General features: G+C 39.6%; 4 protein-coding genes across 4 annotated transcripts; 3 read left to right on the top strand and 1 right to left on the bottom strand.

Annotated features, from left to right (window-relative positions):
* Positions 1–356: 356 nt before the first annotated feature.
* Positions 357–1433, top strand: MONOS_860 (putative zinc finger with UFM1-specific peptidase domain-like; the record flags this gene model as incomplete). The annotated part of the gene is made up of 7 exons (XM_067879025.1): positions 357–360; positions 438–488; positions 615–678; positions 720–759; positions 833–900; positions 968–1163; positions 1221–1433. The coding sequence occupies 7 exons, from the start codon at positions 357–359 to the stop codon at positions 1431–1433; spliced, it is 636 nt and encodes a 211-aa protein (XP_067719771.1).
* A 60-nt stretch (positions 1434–1493) lies between these two features.
* On the bottom strand, positions 1494–2631 carry MONOS_861 (Arf1f). The gene is made up of 3 exons (XM_067879035.1): positions 2515–2631; positions 2305–2444; positions 1494–2192 (listed from the first exon to the last, which is right to left on the bottom strand). The coding sequence occupies exons 1-3, from the start codon at positions 2588–2590 to the stop codon at positions 1836–1838; spliced, it is 573 nt and encodes a 190-aa protein (XP_067719770.1). The 5' UTR covers positions 2591–2631; the 3' UTR covers positions 1494–1835.
* A 190-nt stretch (positions 2632–2821) lies between these two features.
* On the top strand, positions 2822–3800 carry MONOS_862 (uncharacterized protein). Its single transcript, XM_067879046.1, has 5 exons — positions 2822–2926; positions 2975–3036; positions 3106–3178; positions 3232–3600; positions 3663–3800. Exons 1-5 carry the CDS (start codon positions 2825–2827, stop codon positions 3726–3728), a joined length of 672 nt encoding a protein of 223 aa, XP_067719769.1. The 5' UTR covers positions 2822–2824; the 3' UTR covers positions 3729–3800.
* Positions 3801–3887: 87 nt separating this feature from the next.
* Positions 3888–15896, top strand: MONOS_863 (putative phosphoinositide 3kinase family, accessory domain; the record flags this gene model as incomplete). The annotated part of the gene is made up of 11 exons (XM_067879056.1): positions 3888–8336; positions 8442–8539; positions 8989–9087; positions 9164–9218; positions 9296–9520; positions 9575–9706; positions 9787–9917; positions 9967–10084; positions 10216–10452; positions 10534–13872; positions 13977–15896. The coding sequence occupies 11 exons, from the start codon at positions 3888–3890 to the stop codon at positions 15894–15896; spliced, it is 10803 nt and encodes a 3600-aa protein (XP_067719768.1).
* Positions 15897–15992: the final 96 nt, after the last annotated feature.

Raw genomic sequence — 15992 nt, 5'->3', positions numbered from 1 at the left:
TGCAGAAAAAGGTTTCTTTCAAAGTTCCACAACTTATTTTAAGCTCTGCCAAAAAAACTGTCTTTTGATCTACACCCAACTTCTTGCTTTGGATTTATATAATTGTAGTTATGAAAAAAAACTAATATTTTATTGGGAATACGTCCTTATTTCCAATAATTCACGAAATTATTTGATATAATGAGTTTAAGGTAATATTTTCCTACGTTTTGAGATTTATGTTCTGCTTATGTTAACAGGGAAAAACGAAAATCAAAAACTGATTTCGGTAAAATTATTTCTTCGGAAATTGAATCAGTTAACAACATTATTAAACATATTCAAAAATATTTTGCGGTGGAATACAAAAAAAGTCGATGCGTTTTATTATTGCTGTGCGACTTTGTTGGTTTTTTCTTTAATTTATATTTTTTCAACTTTTTCATTATTTTTAAAAGATTATTATCATATTGTGAAATTCGATGAAGGATGGGGTTGTGGATATCGATGTTCACAAATGATTTTGTCTTTTTTAATCAAAAATGCAATCTTTTCTGAGCATTTAGCAAAATGTATTTTTATTTGATTTAAGTTTAATTAAATCTATTTTGACCAATATTTTTAAATATTCTAAGATGGAATTAATGAAGTTCCACAGATATTTAAATTACAAAAATATATTGAAGACTCGTGGTCGCAGTTTGCATTTTTATTTTAGTTTCCTTTTCATTGTGAATTAGAGGATTTGACCCGGCAGGCGCTTCTCATTTTGATATGAATGTTAGCATTTTTATTTTGTTAATAATATTATTATTTTCGAACATATTTTATTTTTTTTTGAACTTTGAATCAGTTGAAAGGATCGCATAAAATGATTGGAGCAGTTGATCTTTTGGCTCTTCTCACTTATCTTGGGGTACAGTCTGTTTTTCATTCAATTTTTCAAATTTTTTCATAGAGAGTGTTTTTGTTATTTAAATGTGTAAAGAGCAAGCCTTGTTGAGTGTCGTTCATCGTCTGATGCAATGTTTGACTGGATTTGGCAATATTTTGTAGATCGTCAGAGTTATCCAACAGGTTCTGAAAGCGATTCATCGAGGGACTCAGAAGCATTCATATCTCCGATTTTTTTTCAGTTTGCTTGGCATTGTAAAATTGTTATTGGGATTGAGTCAACGCCAAAAGTTTGTGAATCACGACCCATTTATTCAACGCAATTTTATTATTTTCCTCTTTTATAGGGAAAAGCTCTATTGATGCTTGACCCCTCTGAACAACCTCAAATTACTTATTTGCCAAATGTTGCGTTGTCAATTCATTCGATAAGACAAACAAAAGAACAGTGTAGGGAATATGGCAAAGAACTTCAATGTCTTTATATTAGATCAAAAGCTATTCTTACAAAAGAACAATCCGAATCACTAAAAATTCCAAGGGCGTCTTGCAGAATTTGAGCTATATCGTTTTTTTTTTTTTTTTTTTTTGTCATTTTCAAGGCGAAAGAAAAATAAGCATTTTTCATTAAAAAAAAATGATTCTTTAAAAAAAAAATTCTTACAAAAAAGTTAAAAATTACTTTCATACAAAAAGCAGAGGATTTACGACAAAAAAATTTCAAAATAAAAATTCAACAAAAAATTGAATGTACCTCATCAACAATACTCACTAAAATAATAATATCAAACATTTATGCTCAAACAACCTTCACCATTGGAAGGAAATCAAACGAAATCGGATAAAAATCCAAAGAGATAAAGACAAGAACAGCACTCGAGAATATAATGAAAATAAGAGAGATAAATAGAGAAGAGTCCAGAAAGAAAATACAGGCACAAAATAAATAATTTCAAAGCTCCTCACTTCTTAACTTTCCTCAATTCTTGAGCAAGCCACTCCAATCCATGAAGAAGACCATCACCAGTCAATGCACAGCATGGTTGTACATACCACGACCTGTCTCTGCAAACTCTGTCGAGCTCAAGTTTTTCTCTTAAATCTGAAGCACTGTAGGCACCTGCCAAATCTTGCTTGTTTGCATAAAGCAAAAGAACGGCACCACGAAGCTCATCTCTTTGAAGAAGATAATGTAATTCTTCTTTTGCACAATCATTGCATTCCATGCTTTGGCAAGCCAAACGATCTTGATCCGAGCTGTCAACCACGTAAATAACAGCATCTGTGTTTTGATAGTAATGATGCCACAAGTGACGGATCTGTTAAAGATAAAAAAAAAAAAAAAAAAAAAAAAAAAAAAAAAAAAAAAAAAAACCAATTATAAATGTATTTCATAAACTTTTCGAAGATAACAAGATGAAAAATGAAAACCTTCTTTTGCCCTCCAACGTCCCACATTACAAATTTGATGTTTTTCACCTGCACCTCTTCCATATTGAATCCAATTGTTGGAATGGTATGAACATTTTCATTTAATTTTAACTTATACAAAATAGATGTCTTTCCAGCAGCTGTTTTTTTGAAATGTTAATTGATGAAAAAAAGTAATGCAATAAAAATATAAATATATATTTATCACACCATCAAGTCCAACCATAACAATGCGATATTCTCTCTTTCCGAACATTCCAATAACCTTTTCAATAAGTCCTCCCATGATATTCAGTTGTTTATGATAAAGTTAATTAATTATGATCTGAATAAATTATTAAATAAAAAATGAAAAAACATGATGGGTATATAATGAAAACGAGATTTTTCGACATATAAAAGGAAAAAATGATTTGAAAAATGAATATAAATTCAAATCGCTTATGTTTTTGATTTAGCCAATGTTTCGTGCTCACTTCTTTAAAAATTCATGCACATAAGCTAAAATGGGTCGAAACAAATGGAAGATCAGATAAAAGAGCCTCAGGAACTAAATGAGGAGCAACAAGCACCTGTTGAGATATTGGATCGTGAGCAAAAAAATGCGAGGCAAAGATTTATTGTGTGAATTAAAATTTTTCCTTGTTGAAAGAATATTATCTAATTATAGAAACAAATTAGAAAAGCATTTGTTATATTTGATCCTGAAAATCGTGGTGCTGTTCCAGTAGAGTATAATAATTATTTTTTAATGATATCTTATCGTATTATTATAAATCTTCATAATTATTTATTATTTAGAGAAATACGTTTTATTGTTCATACACTTGAACTGAGTCCAACAGAAGCTCAATTAAATGAATTTATTCAATCAGTGTGCAATGTTAATAATTTTCTGCATCATTTGAGCAATTTTCTTTTTTTAAGATTTGCGAAGATGAAATGATTGAAATTCAATATGAAAAATTGGAGGCTTCTTTGTTACCAATTTTAGAACAAGGAAAATGGCCAAAAGCAAGTGAAGAACTTTTGTTGCAAGCTTTTAAAACAATTGAAACCACTTTAAATCAAATGCAAGCGGATGCTGAAGAAGATGATGAGATTGAACAAAAAGATGAAGGAGGAGACGCAGAGAGTAGATCTTCAACAGCTAGTACCAATGTTAGAGGCCCATCAATGAAAAAATCAAAGCCTGCGCCACCTCTAACAGGATATTTAAGTGTTGAAAAGCTTACAGAATTAATGACAATGCACGGTGAACCTTTTAAGCAAACAGAGTTGGAAGATTTTCTAAAGGTATTCATATTTAATGTATTTCCAATAATTTTTTTTTAATAAATTTGATTATTCTATTTTAGAATGTTCCTAGTGAAGATGGGATTGTGGAATATTCTAAACTTGCAACACTCTTGGCGAATGAATGAAAACATTTCACTAACATCATAACCACTACCGTTTTATTTGTTTTTATATTTGTGTTAGAAAAAATCATTTTTAATTTTTATTATAAAACAAGTCATTATGATCAAGATTTTACCATTTTTTAAATTTTATTTACCACAATTTTTCTGATATAAGGTTCCATGGCCTTTACAGAGCCTCCTTGGGTCATAACGGAAAACATAGATGACATTGATCCGTTAGACCTTCTTCCAACGGTCATCATGCATTTTAGATTTGATTTTGATGATCACGCTCAAATTACATTTCCTTGCAGCTGCAAACAGACAATTTCTCAACTCCGCGATATGCTTTTCCACAAAGCAGATTTGTCTGGAATATCTTTTCCTCATGCAAGGCGCATGTACTTTTTCCGTTTCCGTGAGACACGAATTCTTCTACCAAATACTGATCTTGATATTGAATCTTCTTCAGATATGCCCTTTTATGATGTGGAAGAATGGCTTTTGGCTGCTTTAAATGGTTCGCCGCTTGAAGTTGAAATTTTGCATGAGTCTCATTGCCTTGAATACTTGAATGAAATTTCAACCGAAAAGACAGGTCTTGTTTCCTTAAATGAGGAGCACTTTTTACCATCCGAACCCGAACAAAACCAAGAGCTTGATGAACAATGTGAAATTGATTTGAAGCCAATTACAAGACCAATTCCCGATTTAAGTACTCTTTCAAAAAGGCCTGACCAGGATGTATTTGTTCGTCAAAGTATTGCACAGCTTTCAAAAGATGGATTTTATGTTGGCCTCGACATGCTTCCTCTTGAAAAAGATTTTTCCAAAGATCATTTGACTTATTTAGAGCAAATGGCGGAAGAAATAAATTCAATTACAGGACCACTGAATTTGAAAAATACTCCAGAGATTCAACATTTCAGAGAAAGCATGGCTCGACAGAGAAAGGAAATGGAAATGCCAATTGCTCGTTTGGATCCTGAGCGATTGAAACGCGGATTTGATTGCGAACTTGAGGAACAAAAAATAATCCATACTCCAACATGCTTAACCATGCTGCCAGAGAAGCTTCCATTGAAGTTCATGGTGTCTGTGCTGTTGCCAGACAAAATCACCACAAAGGCGATGCACATGACAAGGCATTACACAGCACGCGATGCAGTGCAGCAGCTTCTTTCAGTCAAAAACACAGCCGCCCAAATAACTGAGCTGCCTCTCGATCTTAACAAGCTGACTATGAAGGTGAAAGAAGAAGGTGATTATTATCTGCCATACGAGCTCATAATCAGCAAGGCGTGTGTTCGTGCTGCACTTCTGTCGACTCCTCCGCGACCAGTTGTGTTAGCGCTGGTTGCTCTTTCTGAAGCCAACGAGGCTGTTTGTGCAACGCCTGCTGACCAGACAATCCACGTTCTCGACCGCCACATCCCTCCTGCACCGCCCAGGCTCCCCAACGAGTCTGTGGCCAAAGCGCGTGCGAGAGAAGAGGAAGAGCGGAGTCCCGCGTCGCTTCCGTTTATTTCTGTGTGGGATGCAGATGCTGCGCTGTCTGTGACGCTCATTGGGATAGATGGGATCAACAGCCGCTGGTCGAGCAACCTGGCGATGCTGTGTGGCGAAGAGAGAGACAAGAAGGGGAAAGTAAAGACACCTGCAAACATCCCCGTGGACTGCACCGACTGTCTGCTTTATGTCTCTGCCTCGCTCTGTTTTGGCGGGCAGACGCTGCATCCATTCAAGATGCTCTCGCCACTCGCCTGGGCATCGCCCAATGTGCACTTCAACGCCACGCTGAAGACAAAGCTGAAGCTGGCGCAGATTCCGTCTGAGGCACGCATCTGCTTCACCCTCTATGCGCAGAAGGCTGTGCGGAGTGAGTCCTATTCGCTCTCTGTCTCATCCTCGTCTGCTGGCGCTGGCAGCTCCTCCTCGTCTGTCTATGCCACAGCCACCGTTGGCTCTTCCGCCTCTTCTGCGCAGACCGTCTCAGGATCCTCGTCCTCCTCCCAGCTGCAGTTTGTGCCCAGAGCAGGTGACATTGCTGTGCCGAGTGACAAAGACATTGAGCTGGGGTGGGTGTCTTGTCCTGTGTTTGACTTCCGCGGGTTCCTCCACTCGCACAGCCTCGCCCTTCCCCTCTGGCCAGACGCTGCTGCCAACCCGATCGGCACCTGCAACGGAAACATGGGCGATCCCAATGCCCCAGCCCTTGTTGTGGCATTTCCTTCGTTTCCTGCTCCTGTTGTGTTCCCAAAGGAGCTGAATGCAGAAGAAGAGAAATGCTTTCTGGTGGCAGAGGCAGCAGCCATCCATCAGAAGAAGACTGCTCAGTCACAGCGCTCGTCGACCATCAGCGCCATCCAGTCAATGTATGGCACACCTCCACTCACCTCCTCTGCCTCTTCCTCTTCTCTCATGCCTTTCTCCCCCCACACTCACAATGCATCTGTTTCTGCTTCTTCACCTTCTTCTTCTTCTTCTTCAAATTCTCCTTATTCTCCTGTCATTTCATCGCCTGCACGCACATCACGCCCTCTTCGTGCTGCCTCTCCGCCACCAAATTTCGTCTCTTCGCCTTTCGGATTGGCTACTTCTCAATCTCGCGTGTTTCGTCCTACCTTAATTAAGAACATTCCTCTTCCAAAACGAGCCCCGCCTCCTCCGCCTCCATCTTCCAGGATTGATGACAGCATCCTCGCTAACTTCTCTCCTGCGCAATCTTCGTCATCATCACCTTCTTCTTCAACGTCTGCTTCTTCTGCCTCTTCTTCTTCAAATGCTTCTTCTTCTACTACTACTACTGCTCCTTCAACTACTTCTTCTGATTCATCAGCTAATTTTGCTTCATCTTCACAAGAATCCCAAACACCTCCTCTGCCACTCGATGCAGATAACATTCAAAGTAATTGTCACACTTCACAATCACCTTTATCTTCTTCCTCTTCTTCCCCCACAGGCATCCAGCCCCCAGTCATCAACACCACCCACCCGCTCTACCCTCGCTATCGCCCTCCCCCCGCTGCATTTGCCTCTCTCCCCCAGGCTCCTCCCTCGAGTGTGCACTACTTGATCGATGTGGGCCTCAGAGAATACATCAAGTTCCCCACAGCGAGTGAGTGGCAGACCATCCTCGCTGTCATCAAACAGAACCCCCTCGAGGCAATTGAGCCTGCCCACCGCTCTCTTCTCTTCCTGCACCGCTTCCACCTCATCGGAATCGCTCCGGCGCTCCCGAAATTCCTCCAGTCAGTCCCGTGGAATCACAGAAAGTCTGTCATAGAGGCACACTACTTGCTGAGGAGATGGACGCCTTTGAATCCAGTTGATGCACTGGAGCTTCTGGATGCGAAGTTTGCTGACCCATTGGCAAGGGCAAAAGCCGTGGAGTGGGTGGATGAGATGAGCGATGAAGAACTAGAGCCCTTCTTGTTGCAGCTGGTGCAGGTGCTGAAGAATGAGCCATATCATGACTCCCCCCTGGCAGCAATGCTGATGAAGAGAGCTCTTCGCTCGCCAACGACGATTGGACACAGCTTCTTCTGGCATCTGAAGTCAGAGCTGCACAACGCATACATCAGAGAGAGGTATGGGCTGATGATGCAGGAGTATCTGAAAGGGCTGGGCAGCCATAGAAGAGCACACATTGCGAATGAGACGAAAGTGCTGAGGGACTTCGTGAACATGGCGAATTCAGTGGCAAAGCTGCCGGCAGCAGAAGGCAAAGAGATTCTGAGGAAGAAGCTGAGGGAGACGAAGTTCCCTGTGCGTTTTACTCTTCCTATTTCGTCCACTTTTGAGTCGTCGGGGCTGATTGTAGAGAAGTGCCGTGTGATGGACTCGAAAAAGAGACCGCTTTGGCTGACGTTTAAGAAGAGTGTGGGGGGAGAAGGCGAAAGGGAAAGTGGGTGTGAAAAGGAAGAGAAAGAGGAAGAGGCAAAAGAAGAAGGAAAAGAAGGAGGGAAAGAAGAAGAGAAAACAGTTGATATGAAGATAGAGAACGAGAACGACAACCAGATGTTCCTGTTCAAAGTGGGAGATGACATTCGGCAGGATCAGCTGACACTGCAGGTGTTTCGAGTGATGGAGCTGCTGTGGCTGAGAGAAGGGCTGGACATGCGGCTGAATGTGTATCGTGCCCAGTCGACAGGTGATTACGAAGGGTTCATCCAAGTTGTGAAGAACTCAGAGACCATCGCACACATCACATCAGCAGCTGGCGGGGCAACAGCAGCGTTTTCGTCGACGTGTTTGACGGAGTGGCTGATGGGGCAGGCAGAAAAGAACACGAAGATGTATGAGGCCTTCCAGGAGAACTTTGCGTATTCGTGTGCAGGGTATTGTGTGGCGACGTATGTGCTGGGGATAGGAGACAGGCATTCAGACAACATTATGATCACAAAGGACGGAAGGCTCTTCCACATCGACTTTGGCCACTTTCTGGGGCATTTCAAGAAGAAGCTGGGTGTTGAGAGAGAGAAGGCACCGTTTATCTTCACACCTGCCTTTGCTGCTGTGCTGGGCAACAGAACTGACAAGGCATATGTTCTGTTTGTGGACTTGGCAAAGAAGGCATACAACGTCCTTCGCAAACACGCAAATCTGTTGATAAATCTGTTTACAATGGTGTGATTCTATTTTTTTTTTTTTTTTTTTTTTTTTCTGACTTTATTGAATGTAACTATCAATTTATTTGTTTGATTTCTCTCTATTTATTTTTAATCCTTTTAGATGCTCTCCACAGGCATTCCAGAATTGAAAGAGGAGAAAGATGTGCAATACATTCAGAAGCAGCTGTCATTGAACAAGACAGACGAAGAGGCTGGGAAGTATTTTGAACAGCTCATTGAGACTTCCCGAAACACCACCCGTACACAAGTGATGGATTTCTTCCATCTCATGGCTCATTAATTAGTTTTATTATCATTTTTATTATTTTTATTATATTATTTTACAAGTTTTCTTTTTTCTTTTTTATGTTTAATTTTATTGGTTTGGAGAATCATTACATTTTTACAAAATGTTTGTTTATTGTTTTGTTTTCTTTCTTTTGTGATTTTCTTCGTTTTTGATGCTGAATTTTTTCGACAAATTTCTGTTCACTTTGCTTGAATGAGTGAATATTTTCAGCAGTTGAGTGGATGAAGTTTTATTGGAAATTTTTTATCTTTTTAGTTTCTGTGTTGGAAATGAATAACCCATAGCAAATTATTAATATTGATCAATATCGAAAATTTTAGAATTTTTCATTTATCTCTGTGTGGTGGTGAATGACAAGTTCGAAATGGGAGGGTTGTGCTAAAGTTAAACTTAAAGTGCAGTTTGAGGGGTCAGACAGCTTTTATAGCGAACTGTTTTCTGCCTTTGATTTAACTTGGTGTGTTCAAAAGATATTGCATCTACAAATATTTATTCTAAAAAAATTCAACAATTTGATGATTTAAAAAATATAGGAGATTATATTTTCTTCGATTAGATAATTCGTGGGGAATTTATATTGATTGCAAGGTATTTAAAAATAAAGATTTGTTATTTAACTCTGTAACGTTTTGCCATTTCGTTAAAATCAATTTCATTTGAAATAGAGCTGTCATGATTTAAGTTATCTTGATGCTGAAAATACTCATTTTTATTACAAGATTGTTATTCACAAAAATAATGCAGCTGAGCCAGAGATTTTAAGTGGACATCATCGTTTCACCACAAAATTTTACGATATAGGGAGAAATAAAGTGTTAGATTCGAAAGATTTTTTGCCAAAATCTTCTTGCTTGGTGGATGGAAAATTACTTGTTGATGTTTGGCTGAATGTGTGAATGTTTTTATAAGGATTTTATTTTCTTTGATAAATGAATTTTTAAAAGCCATTTGAATATTATGGAAATGCAGGAAATGTTAGAGCTAAAACTGGAATGATAGGGTTGGCTAATCAAGGGGCGACGTGTTATTTAAATTCTCTTCTACAAACACTTTATCACACATCACTTTTTCGATGGGTATGACGAAAAAATTCTATTTGTCACGAATTTCATTTTTGATTGAACGAATTTATTGATCGTTTTGCATGCATTTTTAGGTAGTTTATCATATTCCATTTGATCCAAATCGAGCAGTTGATTCACAAGCGGATGAAGCACAAAAATCGAAGCCAAAAATTGCTCAAACATTGCAAAATCTTTTTTACAATCTTCAAGTCTCAAAGCGAAGGTTCAACAATTTAATTCTTCTTTGATTATTGTTATTTGTGTTTTTCAAGTGTTTCGACAAAGGAGCTTACACAAGCATTTGGATGGAATTCTTATGAAGCATTTGAGCAGCATGATGTAAATGAGCTGAACAGAATTCTTTTGGATAGACTTATTGAAAAGACACAAGTATTAAGCATTATTAAAGAAGGGATTTGATATAATAATCATTTTTTATTTCATTTGACAATTTTTCATGATGTTATTCAATGTATTTTCACATTTCATTTTATTGTTATTATCCATATGTTCATTTATAGCACACTCCATTCCATGACTCTATAAACTATCTTCTGAGGGGCGATGCTGTCACCATCATCGAGTGCATCGATGTTGATTATGTGAGTGTACGCACACAGCCATTCCTCGATCTCAGTCTCTCTGTGAAGGGCTTTCCGTCTCTTGAAGCCTCGCTGGAAAATTACACACAGCCAGAGATACTCGACGGCAGCAACAAATACAATGCTGAGAAGCATGGGATGCAAAGAGCTTCAAAGGTTTACTCTTTATTGTTACTATTCTTTATTAATGAACTTTGAAAAAAAATGAATCATTTTCATTTCTCATCATAATATCAGCGAACTCTCTTTCTGTCTCTTCCACCTGTTTTGCATGTCCAGCTGAACAGATGGGAATACAATCCGATGACAGACAGAATGGCCAAAGTGAATGACCGCTTTGAGTTTCCGGTGGAGCTGAATATGTCGCCTTTTGTGTTCAAAGATGCCGCTCATTCAGAAGATGAAGAGGATGGTGGAGACTTGGATGGAGACGATGATGAAGAGAGAAATGATAATGTGGAGAAAAACAGTCAAGAGCAAGGTGAGTCTCGGAGGAGAAAGAGTCGAAGGAAAGCGAGTCAGATTTGGAAAATGATTAATGAAGACAAGGAAAAACAGAAAGCAGAAAGAGAAAAATGGGAAAGAGAACAGAAGGACAAAGAAAAGCAGAAAGAAAAGGAAAAAAGAAGACTGAATTCGGATGGAGAAATGGATGAAGAAGAGAAAGATGCGTATGATGCAGACGAAGATGACGGCATATCAAAGGATAATGAAAACGAACAAACTGAAGATGAAGACGAAGATGATGATGATGATGATGATGATGCTAATCCTCAATTGTCTCCTGAAATGATTGAAAAATTCCAATTTGCATTAAATCCAATAGAATTCTGGGGGAAACGAAAAAAATCGAATGAAGTGAAGAAAAAGAGCAACGAACAGTGCAAAAAAACAGGAAAAAACGAGCATTTTCTTTTATGGAATCCGATTGTGGAGGAGACTGAAATTCCTCCTCTTATAACTTCTCCCCAGTCAGATGTTGCTTCAGAGTCAGAGTTTCCTATCAGCCCAACATCGCCTCCACTTTCTCCTCCTTCATTTTCTTCACAGCCACCTTCCACTCAGCCATCATCCACCCAGCCAGCTGTGCCCTTCTCTGATTCAGACAATGTGTATGTGCTGCATTCTGTCCTTGTGCACAGTGGAGGGATGACTGGAGGGCACTATTATGCATACATCCAGCCAAAGTGTGATGGGAAGTGGTTCTGCTTTGACGACGAGTGGGTGAGGGAGACAACAGAGGAAGAGGCGGTAGAAGACAACTATGGAGGAACGGAGTATGTGGCCAATCACAAATACAGCAACTTTCTCCTGCATTCAGAGTCGGATGTTCAAAAAGTGACAAAGATAGCATCAGCGTATATGTTGGTGTATGTGAAGAAGTCGCTGATAGATGTGGTGCTGCAGGATGTGAAGGAGGATGACATTCCACAGCACATACGAGATTCAATTGTGGCTGTGACGCAGCGAAAGAAGATGCTCTCATTCAGAGTATTCACAGACGACACACTCATCAAGGGCTCAGCATGCGGAACAGGCAAAACACTGTTTGATGTTCAATCATCCACAGCTCGTATGTTGATTACAAAAAGAGATGATACACTGAGCGATTTGCACACAGAAATTGAGAAGCAGACGGGGATTCCTGTGGAAGAGCAGAGGGTGTGGAGGATGAAAGAGGTGAGTGTGGATGGAGAAGGAAGAAGCAAAAGTGTTAGCAATTCAATAAGAGTATCTCAACTAGACAGAGACGATGTAACAACGATTGATAATGAGCAATGGGGAAAGAACACAACATTGCGACTGGCAGAAAAGTTTGAAGGAAGAGACATGATCAGAATAAGAAACTCGATAAAGGAAAAGGCAGAAGCGAAAAAGAAGCCAAAGAAGCATAAAATGAGCATTCATAAACATCTTGATTTATCAGATGAAGAAGAGGAGGAAGAGGAAGAAGAGGAAGACGATGATGATGAAATTCTGAAATTATTGAAGAATGAAGAAATGGCTGTTTCACAGCAATCATCGCTTTTGTCGTCATATGAAGAGAAAGAGGGAAAAGCAAGCAAAAAGAACAAAGAAGAAGAAATTGTTTACCCTCCATCCGATCTGAATCCTGTACTGAATGAAATCTTTGGGCTGATTATTCAGTCGATATATGTTGAGCGTATTTCAGATGAACAACTGGAGATGGAAAGAAAGTTGTTGGAAGACAGCACATCCAATTCATCTTCATCCATTTCAAGGCATCCTTCCCTTTCTTCGTCTGCTCCAACTCTTCAAAATTCTAAACAATCTGAATTATTAAAGAAAGAACCTTCAACTACATCTTTGCTTTCAGAAGAGAACGTCTCAGTGGTTTCAAAGAAATTTGAACAGAACAAAATGCCGAATCAGAACAAGCTATCACAAGCAAATGAATTGCCGTTAATAAAAAAAGAAATCAATTCGATAAATCTTCACACACAGAAATCAAAGGACAATTCAAAAGGCGCCCTTTTCTCTCCGCTTGGAGCGCTGCCTCAGCCACTTCTGAACAGAATTATGAAGGTGACAGATCCTCTTATTCAGCAGAGTTCACCAACACAATTTCATCTTAGCGGAACAAATAAATCAAATGAAGAGGAAAAGTCAACAAAAGAAAAAGATATATCTCAAAATCAAGTTAATTCCAAGCGAAATGATCAATTTGAGATCACAAAAACATCTGAAGCACAGCCAAAGCGTTTGCAATCTCTTTCTGGTGATTCTGAAACAACTTCCACTTCTTTGTCTCAGCGTTCTGTGCCTCCTCCTCCATTACGCATTCCTTCGTCCCCCCATCTTTCTATTCGCCCTCCGCTTTCTCCTCTTTCACCTCGTTTGCACTTCAGTTCTCGTCTTTCTCCTCCTCCGGTGCCATTCAATCCATCAGCCATTCTGTCCTCTCGCAATCCCTCATTCGTCTATCTCTTTGTGCGTCTCTTCGACATCACCTCTAAAAAGAACTATTACATCGGCCGCATCTATCTCACCTCCAGAAAAATGCAGTTTTCAGCTGCTTTGCCTCAACTTCGCATGTTGGTGAGGCAGAAGAAGCTGCGTGATGCTCAAGCAAAATTCATCCAGCGACAAGAAAGGAAGAAGAAAGACGGTGTGCTGTCGCCAAGGGCATCTGTCGTTTCTCCACCACCTTTTTCTCCTTCTCCTTCTCTCTCTTTGGGCACACTCTCGTTTTCTCCCTCTTCTTTGTCTCCTTCTCCTTTGTCACCCACACCAACACCAGCAATCTTCTCTCCAGAGCCATCAGACACTCCGTCAGACTTTCTTTCTGAAGATTCTTTTCTTCTTTTCAGGTTCTTCCAGGGAATAGGCACTCCTCTTTCACTCAACTCAAACTGTGAGAAAGCTTATTTGGAGACAGGATGTGAAGTTCTTGTGCAGATTGCACCGACAGAAGCAGAAAAAGCGAAGTCGGTGGAGATCAGAAGCAAGAACGGAGGAATAAATGGAAGTGATGTGACAACTGCAGACGGATGGATGTCTTATCTCAACCACAAAATAGAATTGAAACTGTATAATCTGATTAATATTCAGCTGGTTTGCTTTTTGAAATATGTTTTTTTTGAATTTTTAATTTGTGAAAATGTGATATTTCTTTCATATTTTAATCTGAAATACATTTTTTTTTTAAATCTTTTCAGCCATTCAAAACCATTCAAATAGATGAAAGATACGAAGTGGCTGATCTCTTTGCAGCAGCCTCTCGTGTGTTGAACCATCCTGTCACGCATCTGATGCTCTTCCTGCCAAACAGCAATTCGATGAGTGCGTCTGCAAAAGGGCCAGTCAAGTTAAAACTTCCAGAGCTCCCAATTTATCCTCAGCAGCACCAGCCAGAGCTCATCTCATACAGTTCTGCTAAGACAATCAAAGATGTTGTCATGAAGCAGTTTGATGTTGAAGTCACTCTGTTTTCTGGATGGCCTTTGACACGAACTCGGAAGGTGAAGTTGGTTGTGCCGATTCTCTATCAGCTATTGTCTCCACGAAGCAACCTTCAATTAATGACTCCTTCTCCAGTGGCATCGACACCTTCTAATTCAGAAAGAGATCAAAAGGCTCAATCAAAAGACACTTTTTCAATGAATTCTGCAGAATCAAAGGGCAAAAATGAAATCATGCACAAAAGTCCAACGCATCTCTTCCCGATGCATCAGCTGGAGAGGAGCAGAAGTGCTGATGCTGAAGAGCGCTTTGAGGAAGTGCCGATTGACGTGTTCAATCCGAACAATCTGTGCATCATCCGCTGTGTGGTTTATGTGGAGCGGAAAAAGGAAACGACAATTCGCGAAGTGGTTGCAGAGCTGAAGAAGAATTTGGTGTTTGGAGAAGAAGAGTCGAACACACCTGAAGAAAAGCAGTATGCCGAAGAAAGGAGGCGAATGATTGAAGACAGATGCGAGTATATCATTGCCATTTTGAAAAAGGAAGAAGCAGAGAAATTTGAAGAGTTGGCAAATTTGATTAAAGAAAAGAAAGAGCATGTGAGGCAGCTGATGAGGAAGCTGAAGAAAGCAGAGGAGAACAGCACATATGTAATTGATGTTGAAAGTTCTGATGAGAATGCAAGTGATTGCAGAGTTACTCTTCATCGCAATGATTCAATGAGCGATGCACCGTGTGAAGAGCGCTTGCAGAACGAGCTGGAGAACCAAAAGCAACAAGCAGAACGCGAAGCTTATCTGAATCGCCTGCAGCAAAGGGCGACGCGCGAGCAGTTGTATCTGAAGCAGCTGGAGCGGTCGCTGAAAGGAGTGTATTGTGTCAACAATGTGCTCTGGAGGCGTCTAAGCATAACTCCACAAGCATGTCCCTTGAACATAACCATCACCTCCACAACATCCAGAGATCACATTCCAGTCATTGCGTCGTATGAAGCATCGTATCGCATCCTGTTTGAACAAGACACTTTTGCTCGTGCAAACATTCTTCGCGCTTCAACCAGCGATTCTCACCTTCTTTCTTACATCTCCTCTTCTCGTCCCGATCCAAAAATTAATCCATCAATTGTTTCAATTCCTGTTATTCCTATCCGCAATTTCTCCGCCTCCGCATACATGGTCTCATTGAAGAATTGCATCAGAGCCATTCCATTCAGACAATTCTTCATAAATGTGCAGAAAACTGCAAGCTACAAAGAGTTAACAAGAGCCATATTTGAGTACTTTGAAACATTCTTTTTGGCGTATCGTTTTGTAAACACGCCAAAGGAGGAAGATGATGTGTCGTTGCGCGAACAATATTTATCCAGAATGAAAGACTTGTCCAACATTAGCTTTTTATCATCGGTCACTGCTGATTATCGTGTTGTCAGCCTTTCAGAGTCCGAGCAGTTCGGTGCAATCTTCAGTCACACAAAGGCTCTTGTTGTTGCTGGACAGTGGAAGGGTAAAATGTGCTTTGAAAATCACTTGCGAGAATACGTTCAAAAAGATTTTCAACGCTTGTTAATTGAGCATCCACTTTTCAAATCCCAAAGAGAATCTGATAAATCTCTCAAAAATTCAAAGGAAAGTGTTGGAAGACATGTGGAAAGAGGACTTAAGATAGCATATGAGTAATGCTCATTTAGAATTACAGTGAAGCTATTATCACTTCATTTCATTCACTTCATTGCAAAAAAGAATGGGATCAGTTTCTGATCAGAATTCCAAATC

This window comes from Monocercomonoides exilis (assembly GCF_001643675.1).
Source record: "Monocercomonoides exilis strain PA203 chromosome Unknown scaffold59-495361, whole genome shotgun sequence".
NCBI lineage: Eukaryota > Preaxostyla > Oxymonadida > Polymastigidae > Monocercomonoides > Monocercomonoides exilis.
Note: the sequence above shows the minus strand (reverse complement) of the source record. Positions and strands in the feature narration are given on the sequence as shown.